Source organism: Polypterus senegalus, chromosome 4, assembly GCF_016835505.1.
Source record: "Polypterus senegalus isolate Bchr_013 chromosome 4, ASM1683550v1, whole genome shotgun sequence".
NCBI classification, from domain to species: Eukaryota; Metazoa; Chordata; class Cladistia; order Polypteriformes; family Polypteridae; genus Polypterus; species Polypterus senegalus.
The window spans coordinates 237,089,945-237,115,313 of NC_053157.1; the positions used below are offsets into that span (position 1 = coordinate 237,089,945).

Below are 25,369 nucleotides of genomic sequence, written 5' to 3' on the forward strand. Positions count from 1 at the left end.
GTTGCCATCTTTTCCAGTAAGAACTCCACTTACAGACGGAGATAAACGGCGTGAAATCAATTTTTATGAAGCAGAGAGCGCGTCCGCGAGACAAATCGGATAGGGACTCGTGTCGCAAAGTAAAAAAAAAAAAAAACGCAGATCGGGCAGTCGTAATAATAAAGCTCTGGGCATGCGTGCGCATGCGCTCTTTGCTCGGGTTGTCTGTGCGCATGCACCCGCAAATCAGGCAGGCACCGCCGTAGATCGGGTAGCGACACATGTCTCTCGCTCACTATTTGCACACACGTGTTCAGACATTTTTTTTTCTTTTTTTCCCCAGAACAAAGAAGAAGTAGACTTGCCTAAGGTGAGATAAAGTCGGACGCTGCAGTCGAGTAAAGGTGGGAATCCCCGGCGGGGAGGGACAAGGAGACGCGCTGAGACGTTTCAAACTTTACCAGGTGCCTGCAGCCAGTGAGCACGACTGTATTGACGATTTGATGGAGGCAAAGGGATAATCACTCCCTCGCCCTTTCGTGAATGCATTGAGAATTAATCGTCGACCATTTCGTGTTGGGGAGTTTTGTCAGATTAAGGGGCCCCATTGATCGAGCGCCGGGATTAGGTGATGGTTAACGATCTCTACGTGGATCGTGCACGCGCGCCTCTTCTCTTTTCTCCTCCCGCTCTAAACGGCGTCGGCTACGTGCACGCGCAGCGGCTCACTCACCTATTTATTGTACTTGTTTTGTGCAGTCGTGAAGTCCCTATTCTGACCTTCCGGGGTGCATTGTATGAAGTCAGATTACTGTCAAAAACGTCCGTGGCCACGTATTTTGTAAACATTTTGTTTGATGCACTTAGCAAGTGTTTTGAGGTCACATGATTTTTGGCAGAGTTCTTGCAAGGCATCGCTGCCAACATTATTTGTTCACGAAAGCGGCGAGGCAAGGGCGGAATTTCGTTGTTCTAGCTAATGGGAGTGGTTGATGTTAAAGAGCCTTGACCAGACAAAACATGAAATATTTTGGGTTCATACTGTTAATTTAAGAATCACTGTGCTTATTATTTTATTATCCATACCATCCCAACTTTTTTCTGATTTGGGGATGTAAATGGGCATTCTACCCACGGGAGATTCATCGCTGGATACAAAGAGAGGCACTTCCTGCACCCTCTTAATAAATCTGTTACGTGTAGAATAATTTGTCATCTTGGTTGATGGATTACAATGTCATGCTGAGATGAAACTTCGTTTGATTCATTAGGTGGGCCATAGAAACAATCACTGAATGCATAACCGATAGCGGCAAACCGGCGATACAAAAAAAAGAAAAACACATCAGACTTTTACTAAGATCCGAGTCGTGAAGTAATCTAGGTGCATTCCCATTTAGAATTGGGGAAGGAAGCGTGCTTCGCGATTGGCTGGTTAGCATCGACTACTCCAATTGGCTAGAAGAACCAAGTCCCGCCCTTGCCTTGATGCTTTCACTCTTAAATAATGTTGGCAGTGATGCTCCGCAAGAACGCTACCCGAAATCACGTGACCGCAGAACACTTGCGCTCAAAACGCATTTTCCTCGGACACGGACGTCTGGCCTAATATTGCATGTTAATTTATTGTCATGTTTAATATATAAGAATATCTACAGTATACTAATAAAAGGCAAAGCCCTCACTCACTCACTCACTCACTCATCACTAATTCTCCAACTTCCCGTGTAGGTAGAAGGCTGAAATTTGGCAGGCTCATTCCTTACAGCTTACTTACAAAAGTTGGACAGGTTTCATTTCGAAATTCTACGCCTAATGGTCATAACTGGAAGGGATTTTTCTCCATTAACTGTAATAGAGTTGAGCTGGAAAGACGTGGGGGGGGGCGGAGTTTCGTGTGACATCATCACGCCTCTCACGTAATCATGTGAACTGACTGTCAACGCAGTGTGTAGAAAACCAGGAAGACCTCCAAAAAGTACTTAAGAAAACATGCATTATATAATTGAGAAGGCAGTGAAACAATAAGAAGCGAGCGAGTGACATATACTACCATATTCATGACTGATGCTACCTCGGAAAGAAAGCAAGGTGTAAACCTAAACTTTAAATTAAGTTCATAGACAGGCTACCGCTGGCGTTTCACATGCCCACAGGTAATGCGGATACAAGTTTAATGAGAGGACGCAGGATATAAACGAGAGTTTTGATCACTTTGTAACTAAGTTAAAATTGCTGGTGAAGGGCTGTGCTTATGCAAATTCCGGGAGACTGTGTTTGTGGGGGATTGACAGTTAAGGCGGGTGGGGGAGTCACGTCATCATCTCCCCTCCCATTCATCTCATTTCGCTCTGAGCTGAGCTCCGCGGCTAATGCTGTCTTCTGAAGCAACTTCGTCAGACTGCTCCACACTGAATCCTCCAGGCACTACTTACAAAAGGTCACATTGACAATCGTGTTACGTTATTTTTAAAATCTTTCCTTTTCTTAGCACAAGCACAGCTGAGAAGCTTTGATGCATGTGCTCCATAACGTTAAAAATAATGCATTTAATCACACTTTGCATTACAAGCAAAGGGGAGCTTCTGTCAATGCATGATTTCCTGGTACACTGATTACATTGATCAGCGCATCTCGATTCATTTTACCCTCGCACCCTAGTTTGAGAAGAAGTCTGAAAAATATGAGGTTAACACAGAAAAACAGATCACCAATTCAAGCTTTATGAATAATCGATTCGCCATCAATAATTGTTTTGGCAAAGCCATCCTCCTTCAATTTTATAATTTTTCCGCCACTAGCCATGATTAAATGAACGGTAAAAAGTAAGAGCGAGCGAGGTGACTTATGTAGGCAGGCATATATATGACAGCAACACTCATGACAATGTCAATCATGTTACGTTATTATTAAAATGTTTCCTTTTCTTTTTCATTACTTCTTTAACACACTACTTCTCCGCTGCGAGGCGGGTATTTTGATATATATATATATAATATATGAATGACCTCCGAAGAGCGCTGAGACTTTTGATATCATGAACGAGTCTGTAAAAACTGTGGTGTCCTGCCCAGCAAAAGTCGAGCAGTCAGCGCGCGTGCATAGCTGTGCCGGCCTTTGAGACGCTGACTGCGCTTCTGCCTTAAGTCAAAGTGAGCACTTTTAATTTTTTTCATCCTCCCCCTGCGCTATAGCCCAGACAAGTGCAAACACGGGACCCCTTTTCTACACCACGGCAAAATAATATTAAGGCGATTCACACTTTCTTTTGCACGTATACGATTATGAGGTTCTCAGCTCGGATTATGAACACACGCACAGGACTATACTATATAAAAGAAAAAGGCAACTTTCCTTTCTTTACACCTTTTTTCCTTTTATCCCAAACCAAAGCCTTTCTCTCTTAACACGGCAGAGAACACAAAACTAATTTTCTTTAAATGCCGGTAAGGCACATTACCACAGGCACAAATTTGAACGTTCACATAGAAAATGTAATTTCTATACCACAACCGTCGTGTAGCGCCTTTCAAAAGGGATCGACTACCGAGAGATGATCCATATACATTTTAGCTGCTGTTAGTTACTTACCTGTTGTGTTACACAGTCTTTAAAATGTAGTTTACCCGCAACCACTCCAGTAGTGATCAATGTACCTGTACTTCTTAAAACGTTAATGTTTTACTGTTTAATAACTTATAGACTATAATTTATTATTTTCCCCTTGCACTCAGTGACCAAGCCTATACACACACATATAGACACATACAAACATACACACAAGTATATGTATGTGTATATATACACACACACACACACACACACACACATACATACACATATATATATATATATATATACATACCTATCTACATCATATATATACACACACACACACACACATACATATATAATTTGTGTGTGTGTGTATATGATGTAGATAGGTATGTATGTATATATATATGTGTGTATATGTAGATATGTATATAGATATGTAGATATCCATCCATCCATTTTCTAACCCGCTGAATCCGAACACAGGGTCACGGGGGGTCTGCTGGAGCCAATCCCAGCCAACACAGGGCACAAGGCAGGAACCAATCCAGGGCAGGGTGCCAACCCACCGCAGGACACACACAAACACACCCACACACCAAGCACACACTAGGGCCAATTTAGAATCGCCAATCCACCTAACCTGCATGTCTTTGGATTGTGGGAGGAAACCGGAGCGCCCGGAGGAAACCCACGAGACACGGGAGAACATGCAAACTCCACGCAGGGAGGACCCGGGAAGCGAACCCGGGTCTCCTAACTGCGAGGCAGCAGCGCTACCACTGCGCCACCGTGCCGCCCGATATGTATGTATGTATGTATGTATGTATGTATGTATGTATGTATGTATGTATGTATGTATGTATGTATGTATGTATGTATGTATGTATGTATGTATGTATGTATGTATGTATGTATGTATGTATGTGTGTGTGTGTGCGTATGTGTGCGTATGTGTGTATATATATATATATATGACAGCAGCAATCCAAGCTGTGAAAAAACAGTAAAAAGGAGGCGTGTCAGACGTCGTGGTACATTTTCTGATGCAGCTACCGAAAACAACTTCGTGACGCTGCCGCCAAATACACAAAACAATTACTTTGACAATCATGTTACGTTATTTTCAAAATGTTTCCTTTTCTTTCTCTTTCCTTCTTTAACACACTACTTCTCCGCTGCCAAGCGGTATATATATATATATATATATATATATATAGATAGATATATATAGATAGATAGATATGAGAACAACACTCATATCAATGACAAAACAATTACATTAACAATCATGTTACGTTATTTTTGAAATTTTTCCTTTTCTTTTTCGTACCTTCTATAACACACTACTTCTCCACTGCGAAGCGCGGGTATTCTGCTAGTTTTATCATAATTAAGAAATATAATTTTATTGTTATTATTGATGTACTCTCTTTTGCGTATTTTGTATTAGCTGGGTGATCTCTGTTTGAAAGTTAATTGCAAGCATTGTTAAGGAGGTGCCAAAATGCGCTTTTTTTTAAATTAATTTATTTTTATAAAGTCTCCTGTATTTGTCTTCAGTCATCTGAATGCTAACTGGGCTAACTTTGCAAAGAGTTCCGTATGTTCTTGAGAATAAAGGTGCCAGGGTGGGTTTTCAGAGTGATGCCATAGCCATCGGGCTCCCAAAAGACCCATCCACGTATACTCAGTAAAAAAATAAAGGTGGTGTGGCGTATTAGAACATAAGGGCAACTTTTAAGAAGAATATCACAGAGGATAAAAGGTAGTTGGAGAGGAATTTAGCAGATAAGGTGAAAGACGACCCTAAGAGATTCATTCAGTATTTTAGTAGTAAAAGAACAGTCAAGGAGGAGGTGAAGTGTATCAAGAATAGTAAAGGAGAATTAAAAGATGCAGACGCCCTAAAGTCACATCTGAGGTCTTCACAGTTGAAGAAGTCGATAAACCTCCCAGCAGTAACAGGGACTACTAAGGAGATACGTGGAGATTTAGAAATTGTAGAAGGAGAAGAGCTGATGTGATTAAATAAGATGAAATCAAACAAATCAGGACCAGAAAATATTTATTATGAGTGCTTAAGGAGGCTAGCAAGTACAGTTGGATCCATAAATATTTGGACAAAGACACCTTTTTTCTCATTTTGTTTCTCTACATCACCACAATGAATTTGAAATAAAACAACTCCGATGCAGTTGAAGTGCAGACTTTCAGCTTTAATTCAGTGGGTTGAACAAAATGATTGCATAAAAATGTGAGGCAACTAAATATTTTTTGAACATTTCAGGGGCTCAAAAGTAATCGGCCAATTGACTCAAAGGCTATTTCATGGGCAGGTGTGTTCAAGTCCGTCGTTATGTCTTTTTTTTTTAACGGCTTTAGGCACAGACTGGTGTGCCCATATTTCCTCTGTCTAAAGCAGTGGGGTGGGCCCGAAGATGTGAAAAAAAGAAAACAAGAATCGAAAATTTGAAAAATAGAGCTAGTGAAACCAAAACAAATGAACTTAAACTGAATTCTGATACTAGAAAAATAAATGTAGAGTTAGATAAATGTTGATAAAAGTTAAGTAGGTATAATAAAATATCCATCCATCCATCTTCTTCTGCTTATCCGAGGTCGGGTCGCGGGGGCAGCAGCTTAAGCAGAGAAGCCCAGACTTCACTCTCCCCGGCCACTTCTTCCAGCTCTTCCGGGGGAATCCCAAGGCGTTCCCATGCCAGCCGGGAGACATAGTCCCTCCAGCGTGTCCTGGGGTCTTCCTCGGGGCCTCCTCCCGGTTGGACGGGCCCAGAACACCTCACCAGGGAGGCGTCCAGGAGGCATCCTGATCAGATGCCCGAGCCGCCTCATCTGACTCCTCTCGATGCGGAGGAGCAGCGGCTCTACTCTGAGCTTCTCAACCTATCTTTAAGGGAAAGCCTGCGGAGGAAACTCATTTCATCCACTTGTATTCGCAATCTCGTTCTTTCGGTCACTACCCACAGCTCATGACCATAGGTGAGGGTAGGAGCGTAGATCGACTGGTAAATTGAGAGCTTTGCCTTACGGCTCAGCTCCTTTTTCACCACGACGGACCAATGCGGACGCCACACCGATCCGCCTGTCGATCTCGCGCTCCATTCTTCCCTCACTCGTGAACAAGACCCCGAGATACTTGAACTCCTCCACTTGGGGCAGGATCTCTCCTCCAACCCTAAGAGGGCACTCCACCCTTTTCCGGCTGAGGACCACGCTCTCGGATTTGGAGGTGCTGATTCTCATCCCAGCCGCTTCACACTCGGCTGCGAACCGATCTATGATGTACAGTGCTCCGCATAAATGAGTACACCCCACTACATTTGTCAGAAAACCTTTAGTTTCCTTTCAGTATCAACATTTTCTAGGAGATACTGTACTACAAAATACTCCCACAAATGTGGGCCATTGATTGCAAACAAGATTTGTGAATTTGCACACACAAAAAAGGGATTTTCCTAACAAATTCATTCAAGCCCATGTTGCAAAAAATGACTACACCGAAAATTATAGTCTTAGGAGAAAAGCCACACTTAAGACTACAGAATTCTAATGAACGGGCATTCAACCACAGGCGAGTCTAAGGATTCATTTAAGAGGTGTCCAGCAGACCGGTGACTATACTTAACAAAGAAAAGCCCTTCCCATTTCAAGCTGTCAGCAATGGCTCCACATGGAAGAGAAATGATTTCCTTTCTCATGACTTTACACAAAAAAGGTGAGGGCTACAAGAAGATCAGCAAAGCTTTACACATCAGTCAAAATACTGTAGCCAAAGTGATCCAAAAATTGAAGAAAGATGGAAGTGCAACCATCTTACAGAGACGTCCAGGCCGTCCACGGAAGTTAACATCTCGACTGGAGCGTCTTCTGATGGGAAGGGTTGAAGAAAATCGCCATGCAAGTCCACTGCAGTTAGCTAAAGCAGTAGAAAGCCAAACTGGTGTGACCGCTTCCCGTGACACCATACGGAGCACACTGCAGAGGAATGGCCTGCATGGGTATCGTCCACGAAGGAGGGCCTCTCCTGAAGCCCATGCACAAAAAAGCATGCCTAGAATTTGCTAGGGCCCATGCTGAAAAAGATGAAGACTACTGGGACTCTATACTCTGGAGTGATGAGACACTGGTTTTGGAAGTAATGGTGTCGTAAAGGTAAGGATTTCAAAGAAAAATGCATGGTGCCCACAGTGAAACATGGTGGTGGCAAGTGTCCTTATGTGGGGCTGCATGAGTGCTGCTGGTGTTGGGGAGCTGCATTTCATCGATGGTATCATGAACTCCACAATGTACTGCTCCATACTGAAGGAGAAGATGCTGCCATCACTCCGTGCACTTTTCCAACACGACAATGATCCAAAACACACATCTAAAGCTACTGTTGCATTTCTGAAGAAGAGCAGGGTGAAGGTGATTGAATGGCCAAGTATGTCTCCTGATCTCAACCCAATCGGACACCTGTGGGGAATTGTGAAGCGCCAAGTTAAGCATCGCTCTCCATCCGGCATCCAGGCTCTAAAAGAGGTTATTCTTGAAGAATGGAAAAAGATGGATGTTGCAATGTGTCGCCATCTTGTTCATTCCATGCCTAGAAGACTTGGTGCCGTCCTTAAAAATCACGGTGGTCATACAAAATACTAGATGTAGTAGTTTTTGTTGCGCGGTGTATTAATTTTTGCTTCAACCAATTTGAGTAAAACTGAAGATTTTGTGATCCGAGTTATATTATTAACCTTAATTTCATGTTATGGAGTTAAACAAGTGTTCAGTAAAACTCAGCCTTGAGAAAATTTTGGAAATTGTTCTTGAGCTACTGATTAAATTCGTACTTTTTAAAGGGGGTGTACTCATTTATGCTGAGCACTGTATCATGAATTAAAAAAAGAACAAATTGGTATTAGTGGTCTCCTTTCATAAAAATCGTTAATGCAATTTAAACTGTTATGAAAACTCGAGTCACAAATACTTAAAGGTTGAGAAACGCCGGGTGCCTTTTCTTTTGCCAGTGTATGGACGGCCAGCACAAGAAGCACAAGAGGATCAGGAAGTGGGGTCAGAGGGGACCGAGGGTAACTCATTACATTTATATAGCGCTTTTCTCAGTACTCAAAGCGCTAAAATGGGTTCACAATCCTTCCTCTGTCTAGTGTGTGAACATGGTGGGGAGTGTGAGATGTGAGGGGACGTCTGCTACGGCAATAAAAGTAGAAACGGCCCTAGGCAAAGCAAAGACTTGTGTGCTGATCCTTCCTCGGTCTAACGTGTGAGCGCCTGCTCTGTTACCAATGTATGGAGGAGCAAGAGGAGCAAGAAGCGGGGTCAGAGGAGACCGAGGATGGCTTCAAGATCCTTCATCTGTCTAGTGTGTGAGCATGGTGGGTGGGATTTGAGGATAGAAAACGAGGGGACGTCTGCTACGGCTGTGAAAATGGAAACGGCTAATGTAAAGGCTTGTGTGCCCCGGCACTAACATACGTGAAGTGGAATGGGAGAGAAAAGGCAGTTGGGGCGTTGAGCAGTGGTAGGGGGCTGGCGTAGTTAGGAGCTGATGGAGTAGAAACTGCTTGTGCAGACTCTGTCTGGGTGGAGTCGTGATCAGAGTTTAACCAATCGGTGTGGAGTATATACAAGCTTACCTCGTGATCGCCGCTGTGTGCCTTGTAAATAATTGAGGATACGCTGACTCATATATCTATATTTATCTATATAAAGTACAGGCCAAAAGTTTGGACACACCTCCTCATTCAATGTGTTTTCTTGATTTTCATGCCCATTTACATTGGTAGATTCTCACTGAAGGCATCCAAACTATGAATGAACACATGTGGAGTTATGTACTTAACAAAAAAAAGAGAAATAACTGAAAACATGTTTTATATTCTAGTTTCTTCAAAATAGCCACCCTTTGCTCTGATTACTGCTTTGCACACTCTTGGCATTCACTCGATGAGCTTCAACGGGTAGTCACCTGAAATGGTTTTCCAACAGTCTTGAAGGAGTTCCCAGAGATGTTTAGCACTTGTTGGCCCCTTTGCCTTCACTCTGCGGTCCTTCACTATTTTGAAGAAACTAGAATATAAAACATGTTTTCAGTTATTTCTCCTTTTTTTGTTAAGTACATAACTCCACATGTGTTCATCCATAGTTTTGATGCCTTCAGTGAGAATCTACCAATGTAAATGGTCATGAAAATAAAGAAAACACATTGAATGAGGAGGTGTGTCCAAACATTTGGCCTGTACTTTATATATATATATATATATATAGGTACATATAGATAGATATCTATATATATAGCAGCTCCACCAAATGGCGTAGTTTACTTCTGAACCTGCACTGAAGGATGTCCGAGCGCTGTTGACAACCTGAAGGCTCTTATGATCTTTTCTTATTTTTTCACCCTTGTGTGCCTTTTTCTTTAACCCTTTATCCAACATTAAACGGGGTCTTCCACTTTCAACCCAGGCTCTTCTGGTGAGTTGCATACATTTCTTTCCTTTTGATCCCCCTATTGTGTGTGTGTGTGTGTCTATTTACAGTATCTATCTATCTATCCATCTATATCTATATCTATATCTATATATATATATATATATATATATATATATATATATATACACTCACCTAAAGGATTATTAGGACCACCATACTAATACGGTGTTTGACCCCCTTTCGCCTTCACAACTGCCTTAATTCTACGTGGCATTGATTCAACAAGGTGCTGAAAGCATTCTTTAGAAATGTTGGCCCATATTGATAGGATAGCATCTTGCAGTTGATGGAGATTTGTGGGATGCACATCCAGGGCACGAAGCTCCCGTTCCACCACATCCCAAAGATAATCTATTGGGTTGAGATCTGGTGACTGTGGGGGCCATTTTAGTACAGTGAACTCATTGTCATGTTCAAGAAACCAATTTGAAATGATTCAAGCTTTGTGACATGGTGCATTATCCTGCTGGAAGTAGCCATCAGAGGATGGGTACATGGTGGTCATGAAGGGATGGACATGGTCAGAAACAATGCTCAGGTAGCCCGTGACATTTAAACAATGCCCAATTGGCACTAAGGGGCCTAAAGTGTGCCAAGAAAACATCCCCCACACCATTACACCACCACCACCAGCCTGCACAATGGTAACAAGGCATGATGGATCCATGTTCTCATTCTGTTTATGCCAAATTCTGACTCTACCATTTGAATGTCTCAACAGAAATCGAGACTCATCAGACCAGGCAACATTTTTCCAGTCTTCAACTGTCCAATTTTGGTGAGCTCGTGCAAATTGTAGCCTCTTTTTCCTCTTTGTAGTGGAGATGAGTGGTACCCGGTGGGGTCTTCTGCTGTTGTAGCCCATCCGCCTCAAGGTTGTGCGTGTTGTGGCTTCACAAATGCTTTGCTGCATACCTCGGTTGTAACGAGTGGTTATTTTAGTCAAAGTTGCTCTTCTATCAGCTTGAATCAGTCGGCCCATTCATTCTCCTCTGACCTCTAGCATCAACAAGGCATTTTTGCCCACAGGACTGCCACATACTGGATGTTTTTCCCTTTTCACACCATTCTTTGTAAACCCTAGAAATGGTTGTGCGTGAAAATCCCAGTAACTGAGCAGATTGTGAAATACTCAGACCGGCCCATCTGGCACCAACAACCATGCCACGCTCAGAATTGCTTAAATCTCCTTTCTTTGCCATTCTGACATTCAGTTTGGAGTTCAGGAGATTGTCTTGACCAGGACCACACCGCTAAATGCATTGAAGCAACTGCCATGTGATTGGTTGATTAGATAATTGCATTAATGAGAAATTGAACAGGTGTTCCTAATAATCCTTTAGGTGAGTGTATATATATATATATATATATATATATATATATATATATATATATATATATACACACACACTAGCCGAAGCCCGACGTAGCATACAGCGGTGTAAGAATAGGAACTGAAAACGGTGAGAAAGGAATTCAGTATAACAAAGGCTTAGGAAACCATCGTCGCAGTATAACCAAAAAAAGCAAAGGGTAAACCAATGCCAATGGTCGAGAAAGTACCTTCCTGTAGAAGGCTATGGAAAACGTAGACATATATAGATAGACGCCACATTCACTGACTGTTTTGCCCAGTCGACATGGTGTGTCAGCGCGTCCACCCTATTGCAAGTGATAAAAGTGCCATTTAAACTAATACAGGTAGACGTGGGATGAAAAAAAATAACGTTTTAAACAGTATTGTTTACATACAACAGATTTTGGAGAATCATTTGCATGCAATTATTTATATCCATTTATACACTAATAATGGCAATTATTAAATAATAATTATTATTAAATAATTCCCCCATATACTGTAAGTAACATTTCTCGGGCTGCCTTTTTCCATCTCCGAAACATTTCAAGACTTCGTCCTTTTCTTACGCAGCACAGTACTGAAGTATCGGTTAATGCCCGAGTCTCCTCACATATAGATTACTGTAATGCTATTCTATCTGGCATCCCACAAAAACGTATCCATCGCTTACAACTTCTTCAAAATTCTGCTGCCAGGATGATAACCTGCTGCTCTAAATCCACTGAACATATCACACCGATTCTCTCTCAACTTCACTGGCTCCCTGTTAAGTACAGAATACAATACTAAATACCGCTCTTAATATTCAAAGCTCTCCACCACCTCACTGATCTCAGTGGACACGGAAGTAGGATTAGAGATAGTGGGCGGGGCTCTGTCGTGCGTATCCCATGGTCTTAGAATTGGTGGGCGTGGCTCTCTGTCTTGCTTGCGCTCTCTGTCTTGCATGCCCTTAGTGAATTAATTATATATATATATATATATATATATATAGAGAGAGAGAGAGATAGATATATTGATATATATAGATGTGTATATATAGATCTATACAGCTATAGATACAGATATATATAGATATAGGAATATACAGTGGGTACGGAAAGTATTCAGACCCCCTTCAATTTTTTGGTGTCTTGCACTGAGGAGAGGCTTCCGACAGGCCACTCTGCCATAAAGCCCTGACTGGTGGAGGGCTGCAGTGATGGTTGACTTTCTACAGCTTTCTCCCATCTCCTGACTGCATCTCTGGAGCTCAGCCAAAGTGATCTTTGGGTTCTCCTTTACCTCTCTCACCAAGGCTCTTCTCCCCCGGTAGCTCAGCTTGGCTGGACGGCCAGCTCTAGGAAGTGCTCTGGTCATCCCAAACGTCTCCCATTTAAGGATTATGGAGGCCACTGTGCTCTTGGGAACCTTAAGTGCAGCAGAAATTTTTGTGTAACCTTGGCCAGATCTGTGCCTTGCCACAATTCTGTCTCTGAGCTCTTCAGGCAGTTCCTTTGACCTCCTGATTCTCATTTGCTCTGACGTGCATTGTGAGCTGTAAGGTCTTATATAGACAGACAGGTGTGTGGCTTTGCTAATCAAGTCCAGTCAGTAGAATCAAACACAGCTGGACTCAAATGAAGGAGATCTCAAGGATGAGCAGAAGAAATGGAAAGCACCGGAGTTAAATATACGAGTGTCACAGCAAAGGGGCTGAATACTTAGGACCAGGTGATAGTTCAGTTTTTCTTTTTTAATAAATCTGCAACAATTTCAAAAATTCTTTTTTTTTTGTCTGTCAATATGGGGTGCTGTGTGTACATTAATGAGGAAAAAAATTATTTAAATGATTTTAGCAAATGGCTGCAATATGACAAAGAGTGAAAGACTGAAGGGGGTCTGAATACTTTCCATACCCACTGTATGTGTATATATATATATATATATATCTAGACATAGACATCTCCTGTGGCTTTTCTTTAAGAGCACTTTGTTTCACCTTCTTGTTAGTGAGTGTCATGGCACATGGCTTAGTCCATCCATTTTCTTAACCTGCTTATTCTGAGCAGGGTCGTGGGGTGGCTGGAGTCTCTCCTGGCAAACATCAGGCACAAGGCAGGAACAGTCCTTGGATACGGCACAGGCTTATCATAAGATGAACACACGCACACATATCAGGGGTCAACATTGTCTAAAAGGTTCAATTCAATGGGGTTTGTTCCATCAGCTGATATAAATCCAGCCTTTGGATCTTTTGCTGCTTTTGTGCCAGCCTTTATTAGACCAGTGCTGCCAGTCAAGGGCTCAACAGGCACACGTGACACACATTCACATGCCTAACAGAGGAGCACTCAGATTTTTCAGCCATTATGACCGCCGGCTTGCTGTTTGTCAGACCAGGTTAACAAGGGCACTGTTGCAATTTACTGTTTGAATTCCCGCACCTACTCTGAGCTCCGCCTTCTTGAGACATTGGAATTGTTTAATTGTCCCCACCCACCTTTAAGCACAATCCACTCCTTGTTGTCTCCAGACTCCCGATTAATGTGCATGACAGGAAACAAGGGGCGAGTAGAAAAAATATTGAATTAATCCATCAGACGGTGTTACAACTTGTTTCACTTGTTCATTTTGTAATGGTATGCAGTTTTAACAGAACCATTTCTGTCATTTCCATTTCTACAGAGCGACTTTCTCCCCAGCTGCCCTTGCCATGCATTGAGGTGTCCAGTGGGCTCCAGGTCAGGGCTGTCCGTGTGAGAAGGGACTCTTGGAAGAGAAGAGATTAACACAGAACATGGCATCAGCTGAAGATGAACGCCTGGATGAAACACTGGCCCACGTTAAAGAAGAGGACTGTAGGCGGGGTGCCCGACAGGACGTGTGTGTGAAGGAGGAGGATTGTGAAGGGAGAATTTCAGTTTTTAAAGAGGAGGACTGTAAGGGGGGCATTAAACCTGAGGACTCGGAAGGCCTCTCAGATTGTCTTAGATTGCAAATGTATGAAACTGGAAATCTTTTCAAGCAAGATGCTAGTGAGGAATCGCCCAGTTCACCACCCCGCTTCACGAATGCGTGGAACTGGAAATCTGAGTTATCTGAATCTGTGGAACTGAAATCTGAGTTATCTGAGTTTGAAGAGAAAAGCAATGGAGGAAACGGAAGAGACGGAGCAGAGCAGCAGTCACCAGGGAGTGTGGGAACAGGTGAGTAATGTCAGTAAAGGTTAAAGAAAGGGAAATGTTGAGCATGTACTGCCTCTGGTACATGGAAATGACAGTGGGATCCACATCTGATAGGCCAGCACTTGACTTTTACCGTGTTATGCTGTGATCTGAGTCGTGAAACAACATAAGCCAATTACGTTTCTCTAGCCGTGCCACCCGTATGTCGGGTTGAAATCTAAACAATTGGCACAGACCTACCTCGGTGTTAACATTTCAAGTGTTTCATCTCTTGGAATGTATTCTGTAAAGTGTGTAGTAATAAGATACATTGCATTTGCTGCTCCAACAGATGACGTATCACAACCATTTGAAGTAATGATATTTTTTTTTTTTTTACTAAAAATATTTGTGATGTGCCATCTGTTGGAATGAAAAATACAATGAATCTCATTACTAAAATGTTTGTTTCACCATCTGTTGGCATAACAGATTCTATACATTTTGTTACTTAAAATGTTTGTTTGTAATGCACCGTTTGTTGGAAAGACAAATGCAGTGCATTTTGGTATTAAAATGTTTGTGGCACACCACCTGTTGGAATGAAAGATGCAATGCATCTTGTTACTCAATTTTTTTTAGTTGCTCCATCTGTTGGAATGACAAATGCAATTTACATTGAATTTTACGTTTTACTTATTTGGCTGACGTCTTTATCCAAGGCGACTCACATCATTTATGATGCCATTGGTTACATTCCTTTTGGTTTTCCAGTTGAAGCACAGACGGGCAGGTCAAGTGACTTTCTCAGGGTCACACAGTGCCGGTAGCGGGATTTGAGCCCACAACCTCAGGATGTAAAATATTTTACTACAAAAATGCCTGTGGCGCACCATCAGTTGGAATGCAAAACGCAATACGTCTTATTATTAAAAAATGTTTTAGTTGTGCCATCCGTTGGAATGACAAATGCAATTCACATTGCATTTTACTTATTTGGCTGCCACCTTTATCCAAGGCGACTTATGATGCAATTGGTTACATTTCATTTAGTTTTCCAGTTGGAGCACAGACTGGCAGGTCAAGTGACTTGCTCAGTGTTAGTGGAGGGACTTGAACCAGCAACCTCAGGGTTTAAAGTATTTTAGTACTAAAATGTTTCTGCTGCACCATCTGTTGGAGTGAAAATGCAATTCATTTTAACTCTAAAATGTTTGTGTTGCAGCCTCTGTTGGAATGGCAAATGCAATTTACATTACATTTTACTTATTTGGCTGACGTCTTTATCCAAGGCGACTCACATCATTTATGATGCCATTGGTTACATTCCTTTTGGTTTTTGAGTTGGAGCACAGGCCTGGTAGGTCAAGTGAATTGCGTATGGTCACAAAGTGTCAGTAGTGGGATTGTAAAACTCAGAAGTATTTAGTAGTAAAATGCCTGTGGCGTACCATCTATTGGAATGAAAAATGCAATGCATCTTATTGATAACAATGTTTGTGCTGCGCCATCTGTTGGAATGACAAATGCAATGCATTTTAACTCTAAAGTGTTTGTGTGGCAACCTGTGTTGGAGTGACAAATGCATTTGACTTATTTGGTTGGCGCCTTTATCCAAGGTGACTCACATCATTTATAATGCAGTTGGTTACGTTTGTTTTGGGTTTCCACTTGGAGCACAGACTGGCAGGTCAAGTGACTTGCTCAGGGTCACACAGTGTTAGTAGCGGGACGTGAACCATCAACTTCAGGGTTTAAAGTATTTTAGCACTAAAATGTCTGTGCTGCACCATCTGTTGGAATGCAAAAATGCAATACATCTTATTATTAAAAATGTTTTAGTTGTGCCATCCGTTGGAATGACAAATGCAATTCACATTGCATTTTACTTATTTGGCTGCCACCTTTATCCAAGGCGACTTATGATGCAATTGGTTACATTTCATTTAGTTTTCCAGTTGGAGCACAGACTGGCAGGTCAAGTGACTTGCTCAGTGTTAGTGGAGGGACTTGAACCAGCAACCTCAGGGTTTAAAGTATTTTAGTACTAAAATGTCTGTGGCGTACCATCTATTGGAATAAAAAATGCAATGCATTTTAACTCTAAAATGTTTGTGTTGCAGCCTCTGTTAGAATAGCAAATGCAATTTACATTACATTTTACTTATTTGGCTGACGTCTTTATCCAAGGCGACTCACATCATTTATGATGCCATTGGTTACATTCCTTTTGGTTTTTGAGTTGGAGCACAGGCCTGGTAGGTCAAGTGAATTGTGAATGGTCACAAAGTGTCAGCAGTGGGATTGTAAAACTCAGAAGTATTTAGTAGTAAAATGCCTGTGGCGTACCATCTATTGGAATGAAAAATGCAATGCATCTTATTGATAACAATGTTTGTGCTGCACCATCTGTTGGAATGAAAAATGCAATGCATTTTAACTCTAAAGTGTTTGTGTGGCAACCTGTGTGTTTCCTGCAGAGGCATTAGCTCTCTTGGAAATGTGTTCTTTTAATATTGTGGCTTATTAAGTAATTAAACAATATCATAATATACCAGAAAAGGCGATATCCCTCCCATCGTGATTACGGCGGTACAAGAATCACATGAGACAAAATATCTTTTAGCTTACATTTACTGGCGTTTACGCTGTTACAGACGGGGAGGCATATGGACAGACTTTATCCAGGTGGGAAATCTGGATCAACACAGTCAGCCATTTTCTCCGTCCCTACGCTGGGAGGTTTTTCGACGAGCTTTGTCGATTCCGCCTCGAAGGGTCTGGCTACTGTCCAAACCTTTTATATGGTTCTTGCTTCATTTGCTGGTCTTCTCTGTCTCCAAACAAGGGCTGAACTCCTCTTCCACAAAATACAGGAATATCAGTGCTTACAGGCCGATTCTCATTCTCCCAATAAGGAAAGAAGATTTGTGCTGACAGAGGACAGAAATACCCTAACCTGTGTTTAAGCTGACTAAACAAGCCTCCAGTTGTCTTTGGCTATCTAATCCAATGCTTGGCTAGCAATTCTAACTGCTGAGCCCCTGTGTGCCACAGTTAACATGCACGTGTGAATAAAACTCATAACAGTATTGTCCAGATACAGTGACTTAAAGAAACATGTAGTATAACACTGTGTTGGAGTGACAAATGCATTTGACTTATTTGGTTGGCGCCTTTATCCAAGGTGACTCACATCTTTTATAATGCAGTTGGTTACGTTTGTTTTGGGTTTCCACTTGGAGCACAGACTGTCAGGTCAAGTGACTTGCTCAGGGTCACACAGTGTTAGTGGCGGGACGTGAACCATCAACTTCAGGGTTTAAAGTATTTTAGTACTATAATGCCTGTGCTGCACCATCTGTTGGAATGCAAAATGCAATGCATCTTATTACTAAAACTATTTGTGCTGCGCCATCTGTTGGAAGGACAAATGCAATCCATTTTAATATTAAAAATGTGATGCCCCATCTTTTGGAATGAGCGAAACATAGCAATCGAATGGATATAGTGACAGACACATAGACATGTATCCTTTTATTAAGGTAGATTATATGAAAGAATCCTATCTTAAAAAAGAAAAATATTAACAAAATGTGTCATTTGGAGTTGGGGATTGTGTGAACCAGCCTGGACACAGACAGGCAGACACCGATGGTTTAAACCCAAACACACGTTTATTGTACATTTCTAACAATTTACAGTACTGCACAACCCGGTGCCCCAGCACCAATCACCCTCAGTCCAGGCCTCTCTTCACCGCCTCCACTCCTCTCCTCCAGGCTTCGTCCTCTTCACCCGACTCCAGCTGACGAATGGAGGGAGGCGGCCCCTTTTATGTTCACCCGGATGTTCTCCAGGTGCCTCCCGATGAACTTCCGCCGGTACTTCCTGATGTGGCTTAAGTGCCGGCTGAGCACCCGGAACCACTCTCGGTGTCCCTGGGTTTCCTTCCCCCAGCACCTTCCAGGTGTGGCGGAGTACTGACCTCCAGGGCTTTTCCGGCATCCGGGTGCCCCCTGGCGGTGACCGCGGGCCCCTATAGGGTTGTGCTACCATGCTGTGTTCCCGTGGTCCTCATACCAACCAGGCCGGCTGCCCTCTTGTGGTCCGGAGGAGGAGTAGTCCCCCTTCCAGGCATGCCGGCTGGGTACCGCCCCCAGCCACTCGCCACAGGGATGTTATGGGTTATTACAAGATTATTGTGCCCACATGCAGACACACCGGCAACTGCTGCACTTGGAGTGGATTCTCAAAAGCTGTAGACGTGTCACAATGTTGCCCAGGTTTCATTCCGTTCAGTAATCCTTCCGTCTACAGAATATATGGAAAACGTTTAGTACATTGGTATGCTTTTAAGAAGAATGTAACATACCATAATATTCTCAAAGACTTCATGGAATGCAGGATAACATGTGGGTGGCCAAAGCCTATCCAAGCAGCATCACCAGCTGGGTGGGGTGCCAGCCCACCTTCGACCCGTTCACCCACACAGGTCCATTTTAGAGTCGCCAGTTCACCTAACCTGCATGCTTTCTGGGAATGTGAAAGAAGAACTGGAGTCTCCCGAGGGAAACCTGTGACACTGACGAGGGACCACTTTTGGGTGGGGGGGCTGGACCCCAGGACACGGGAACCGTTAGGCAGACCAGACACGCTACCTGGATGCCAGTATGCCACATGTAATACGAGTATATGTGCGAGTGAGTGAGTGTGTGTCCGCAGCGCATTCAGAGTGTATTCGAACCCCTTCTCTTGTGGCTCCCTTTATCATTTTAGAATCTGCTCTAAATGGTGAAGCTCACCAATTTTTGCCCATCTAACTATGCCCATTAACCCCATAATGACATACATGTCTTCAGAAAAGATGGCACATTTATTAAAAATCTAAACCTGAAATCTCTCCTCCCTAGAAGCAGTCAGACCCTTCATTCAGTGCTTTGTAGAAGCCCCTTTGGCAGTCATCCTGTCAGGCCTCTACAAGCTTTGCACTCCTGGATTTGGGTAGTTGATCCCCGTTCTCTCTCTCAAGCTCCATTAGGTTATTTGGGGTGCGTCTGTAAAGTGGCATCTTCAGGTCCTCCCCATTGCGTTTTCAATCTGGACCACTCACGGACACTCTGAGACTAATCCTGAAGCCCCTCCATGTTGTCTGCTTCAGGTCATTGAGCCGTCACCCCAGTCTGAGGTCGGAGGTTTTCTTCATGGTCCTTTCCATTCTGACAGGTCTCTCTGCAGGATGCTTTCACTGCGGAGGTGTGGTATTAGGCAGGCGACGGGCACTGCCCGGTGTCTTCTCCAGACGTAGTGCCTGCTGTTCTGCCCAAAACGTTTTTCTTTTTCACTACCCTTCTCCTCGTCCTCTCGGAGTCCTTTAAACACCTTTTACTCAACTGTGTCCTCCATCTTGCCGCTCTGCTATAAACACCGTTGCTGAGATGGTCGGCTTTCTGATTGGTTCTCCTATCTCTGAAGAGGACTCCCCAAGCACTGCTTGGGTGACCTTTGGGGTCTCCGTGACCACCCTGACCAAGTTGGGCCAGAAGAGCAGCTCGAAGAAATGGCCTGGTGGCTCCAAAGTCCTTCCATGTTGCAGCCATCCCCAGATGGGTACCTTGACACGATCCTCCCTCTTAATCTCTGCAGGTAATTTCTGTGACCAAACTTCATCTGCTCCACCTCTCTGTTTTCTTCACCTGCAGTTGGGGGGGCAGCTTTGAAATCAACCTGAGAATGGAGGCAGGGCATAGTGGCGCCCACTTTAGGCGGAGTGGTGGCTCTGAGGCTAGGGATCCACACTGCCAATCGGATGGTTGCTGGTTCGAATCCCGCAAATGCCAATAGGGTCTCTGCTCTGTTGGGCCCTTCAGCAAGGCCCTTAACCTGCAATCTCTGAGTGCTTTCAGTAGTGAGAAAAGCGCTCTAGAAATGCAAAGAATTATTATAATTATTATTACTTTCACACTCGGTCACACCAGACTGGCGATTGATACAGCGGGCACATCTCTGGTATATCAGAGGAAGGAGAACGTGTCAGGTTCGGACACCAGGAAAGGAGCCTCAGTGTGAGGCGGCAACTCCAACCAGTGTGCCACCTGTCTCTTTTCTTCATTTATTTATTTTTTAATAAAGAAAACTGTTTGTTTGTTTGTTTTATTGTAGATTTGTGGAAAAATGGCAGCTTCTCACCCTCTGCATTTGCTCAGGCCCCTCTTCAGGATGACGAGAAGACACCAAGAAAAGGGTCAGTGAACCTGACAGCAGCCTCTTTCCAGGGTTGTCCTCTTCCAGCTCCCGGACAAACGCAGACTGACGCCACCAACGCTGCCCAACAGGAAGTGCATATTACAGACCAAGAGGCTTTGTGTGTCGGCAAGCAACGTGGCAAGTCCGATTGCAAGGTTCAAAAGTCACTTCACAGGAGACCCAAGTCATATTCCTGTTCCGAATGTGGCAAACCCTTTGCACGCAGGTACTGTCTTCACAACCACAAAAGAATTCACACTGGCGAGAAACCTTATTGCTGTCTGGTGTGTGGCAAAGGATTCTCGCTGCTCAACAACTTTCAGAACCACATGAGAATCCACACTGGAGAGAAACCTTTTTGCTGCTCCGAATGTGACAGGCGGTTTGCCGACCGAGGCAGCCTCCAAAGACATACGAGAATCCACACGGGTGAAAAACCGTTTTGCTGCTCCGAATGTGACAGGCGGTTTGCCGACCGAAGCAGCCTCCATAGACATAAGAGAACCCACACCGGCGAGAAGCCATATAGCTGCGCTGAATGTGGCAAACGATTCTGTGACAGCAGCAGCCTATGGCAGCACACCCGGACTCATACCAGAGAGAAACCGTACTGTTGTCCTGAATGTGGGAAGTGTTTCACACAGAGCAGTAGCCTCCATAAACATGCAAGAATTCACACTGGAGAGAAGCCCTACTGCTGTCCTGAATGTGGCAAACGCTTCTCCAACAGCTGCGGCCTTCGTACTCACGCCAGAATTCATGAGGGCAGGAAGCCTCATGGCTGTTCAGAATGTGGCAAGCAATTCCTGCGAAAAAGCAACCTTCAGAGTCACTGGAGGATTCACAAGAAGGGGGGCTCAGAAGTGGTCTAAGCCTTTATAAAGATTTACCGTCCGCCAGCCTTCCCTTCGTCTTTGGCCCTTTGCTCTTTCGGGTGGAGTGTTCGCCTCGACTTGGAGGATGCTCAGAAATAGTGGGAAAAAAGGAGGAGAGATGAAGGAGTCAAAGGAGAGGCATGTGAAAAAGTAATGGCCCCCCCATGATATGTTTATTCCTTTTTTTTTTGTTTTAACATATGCAGACACATCCGCATTTTTTGTTCACTTAAGTGGTACCTATAGAGAAATGTATTCTAAAAAATAATACAAATGGGATGTTGCAATCATCTACTCAATTATTAATTAACAGATCTGCTACTTGCAGGTGGTCCGGCCCTAAGAGCTGGTGTTGGGGTCTCCTGTCACTGCCTGGCAGTCTCTGACATCACGACTGGGAGAGAAAGTTCTTCCCGCTCTGCCATGCAGAATTCTTTCCACTGTGAGATGTTTGAGGGGTGCCTTGCATGGACAGCCTGCTTCAAATCCCCCCTATAGCAGATCTGGAACTTGACTTGGTCATTCCAGAATCTTCTATTTCATTTTTTTTTTTTTTTTCCCCAGCCATACTTTGGTGGATTTAGTGGTATGTTGATGGTCATTGTCATGTGGCAAGGCCCACTTTCTGTGTGTGTAAAGGTGGTCTCACGTTACCCTCAAGTAAAGAATTCCTGGTGGATCCTACAATGGTGAGTTGCCCAGGCCCTGAGGCAGCCAAACCAGAACATTTCCAGGTACCAGATTCTTGTGGTCTGATGAATTCTTTGGTTTCTGCCAAACTTGCCTTCTGGTTCTGTGGCCTTTGCCTTATCTCATCCAGAAGTCCTGGCCTTTCCCTTGATCTACATGGGAGGGGTGCCAGGAGAAACATCCATCTTGTCCTAATGAATCTCAAGGCACACCTCCCATGTACAGCCGTGGGCAAATGGTCTGAGGATGATCCAAGTGGTGATGTGCTGCTTCAGTGTTTTTGGATCTTGTTGTCAGAAGTTTCTCTGGTGTACTGAAGTACAATTACAAGCAATTCAGAAGTTTCAAAGGCTTTTATTGGCAATTCCATGAAGTCCATGAATGGATGGCCCTTCTTTCTTTTTCAAGACCCCTCTATGCAATTCGTCCTGGCGGCCTGTCTTGTCAATCAACTTCTGGGCCAAATCCTGACTGATGGCAGCTGCCCATTCTTGCAGAATCAGGATTGGTGGGTTTTTGTTTTTCCACCCGCTGCCTCCTGAGGATTGACCACCAAGTTCTCAATATGGAGTTTCCTGGCCATGGACCCCAACTTTTGTTTCCCTGAGCCACTTGGTTGTCACTTTTGCCTTATGGCCTGGTGCTCCGTCATGCTGGATTGTTCATTGTTGGTCACCAAAACTGTTGTTTGATGGTTGGGAGAAGTTGCTCTCGGAAGATGTTTTGGTCCCATTCTTTATTCCTGGCTGTGTTCTTAGGCCAAATTGTGAGTGAGAAGCAACCCCATGTGGCATAAAGGGTCTCAGGATGCTTTACTGTTGGCCTGACACAGGACTGATGGTAGCGCCACTCACCTTTTCTTTTTTCCCGAATGATTCATCAGAGACAATGACTTGACCCCAGCAGTTTAATCCCAGAATATCAGTCTGTCTCTGATGGTTTTCTTGGCTTCTTTGCTGCCCTTCTTGACCCTCACCAGGACGTCCTCCAAAAGTCTTCGCCTCACTCACGCCTTCCTGCTGCCATTCCCGAGCAAACTCTGCACTGGTGGTGTCCCGTCAAACCCCGTGATCCGGAGCCATGAATAAAGGGAGGGACCAGAACATCTTCCGAGAGCAACTTCTCCTAACCACCCAAAAACAGTTTGGTGACCAACTAATGAACAATCCAGCATGGTGGAGCACTGGGAAATAAGGCAAAAGTGACAACTAAGTGGCTCGGGGAACAACATTTGGGGTCCATAGCCAGGAAACTCCCCAGTGAGAACCTGTGGTCAATCCTCAAGAGGCGGTAGGTGGAAAAACAAAAACCCACCAATCCTGATTCTGCAAGAATGGGCAGCTGCCATCAGTCAGGATTGGGCACAGAAGTTGATTGCCAGCCTGCCAGGGCGAGTTGCAGAGGTCTTGACAAAGAAAGAATGGCCAACGCTGCAAATATTGTAACTTCATGGAATTGTCAATAAAAGCCTTTGAAACTTCTGAACTGCTTGTCATTCTACTTCAGTACACCAGAGAAACATCTGACACAAAGATCTACTGTATAAACACTGCAGCAGCAAATGTGGTGAACACCACCACTTGGGTCCTTCTCAGAACATTTTGGCCACGGCTGTGCTGTAGATATAATTTTGTTCTATTGGTGGACTCGTGCACTTTGACAGTAGCATCACCAAGTTCCCTGGAGGTCCCGTGATTTCTAGAGGCTTCTCTTGACCTCTTGTGTTTTGCTCTCGGTCCAAAATTCCTGGACCACCTGACAGTTGTTTGAAATCTTCTCCAGTTGTTGACAATCTTCTGGATGGTGAAATGGTGGACTTCTAATTGTTTGTAGATGTTTTGAAATCCTTTCATTTTCGAAGTCCTCGGAGAGCTAAATGTGTGAGTTAGCTTCAGTTAAGAGAAGGTCCTAGCTGTTGTGACATTCTGATCACCTCCACCTGATTCTAACTTGAGGTATTTGAGGTTGTGATACATGGAGGGGTGTTTCCTTAGTTTTTCCATGTGTGAGAATTCCACTTATGTCTATTTAAATTACACAGTGGACTACAAAAATGTGGCCTGATATTTCTTATATCATATCACCTTTATGTATAGACGTGGACTAAATGAAGATCAAGTCTTGAGATGTCTACATACGATAAAGAAGGAATAAGGAAAAAAATCCATGGAGTGCCTTTACTTTTTCACATGACTGTACTTTGAGAAGAAGCTACCGTGCACTGCCCTCCTAGAACTTAACTCCATCAGTTACTCGGTTTTGCTACTTTTGGGTGCTGAACGAGGTGCGGCTTCTCTCAAAGCCTCCTTCAATTCAGGTGTGGGTGTGAGAAACCTTCAGGATGACCTCAAACAGCCCAATGATGAGCTGCAGCCAAATTGGAAGTTGACGTAGGGAAGGATTGGACGTCACGACAACAACAGACAAACCAACACAAGAAGGGGAGGGGAGGGGCGGGAATGTGGAAATGACCCGCTCTGCCCAGGGCCTTCATAACAGCACTATAGGTCCCCCAGGCAAAGCAGTGCACTGAGGACCCTACCTACACAACCACTTGGCAAGTCACAACATACATAGGTTTGCATGGGGTCCCCAGGCAACTGCCCAGCGTGCCCATGTGTTAAGGTGGCCCTGAATCTGTCCATTGAGATGTTGTGAAAGAAGCCAAAAGGAGGAGACCCCCCTGTTTCAAAACCCAAACACTGCCAGTGAGTCAAAGCAGTTCAGTGAGGACCACTGCAGGGGTAGACACTGAGAGACATGGACAAGAAACATGGGGGGGCTAACCAGATAGTGAGTACTGGGGGAGGGGGGTTAAGTGGGAGGGCCGGGCTAACCAGATACTGAGTACTGGTTTAGTGTAAGTGGGTGGTCCGGGCTAACCAGATACTGAGTGCTGATGGAGGGAGGTAAGTGGGAGGGCGGGGCTAACCAGATACTTAGTACCTGGGGGGTAAGTGGGAGGGCCGGGCTAACCAGATACTTAGTACTGGGGGAGGGGGTTA

At 43.9% G+C, this 25,369-nt stretch overlaps 1 protein-coding gene across 5 annotated transcripts in view; it reads left to right on the forward strand.

Annotated features, from left to right (window-relative positions):
• LOC120528287 (zinc finger protein 664-like) overlaps positions 1-22,226 on the forward strand; it is a 34,965-nt gene extending 12,739 nt beyond the window's left edge. The window contains exons 1-4 of one of the 5 annotated variants that reach the window (XM_039752428.1): positions 226-349; positions 10,021-10,029; positions 14,075-14,595; positions 20,716-22,226. In XM_039752428.1, the coding sequence (XP_039608362.1) occupies positions 14,187-14,595; positions 20,716-21,671 (1,365 nt within the window). In that variant the 5' untranslated portion in view covers positions 226-349; positions 10,021-10,029; positions 14,075-14,186 and the 3' untranslated portion in view covers positions 21,672-22,226. Of the gene's footprint in view, positions 1-225; positions 350-9,837; positions 10,030-13,103; positions 13,121-14,074; positions 14,596-20,715 lie in introns of those variants that run through there. The other 4 variants (XM_039752425.1, XM_039752426.1, XM_039752429.1 and 1 more) reach the window with 4 other exon arrangements.
• Positions 22,227-25,369: the final 3,143 nt, after the last annotated feature.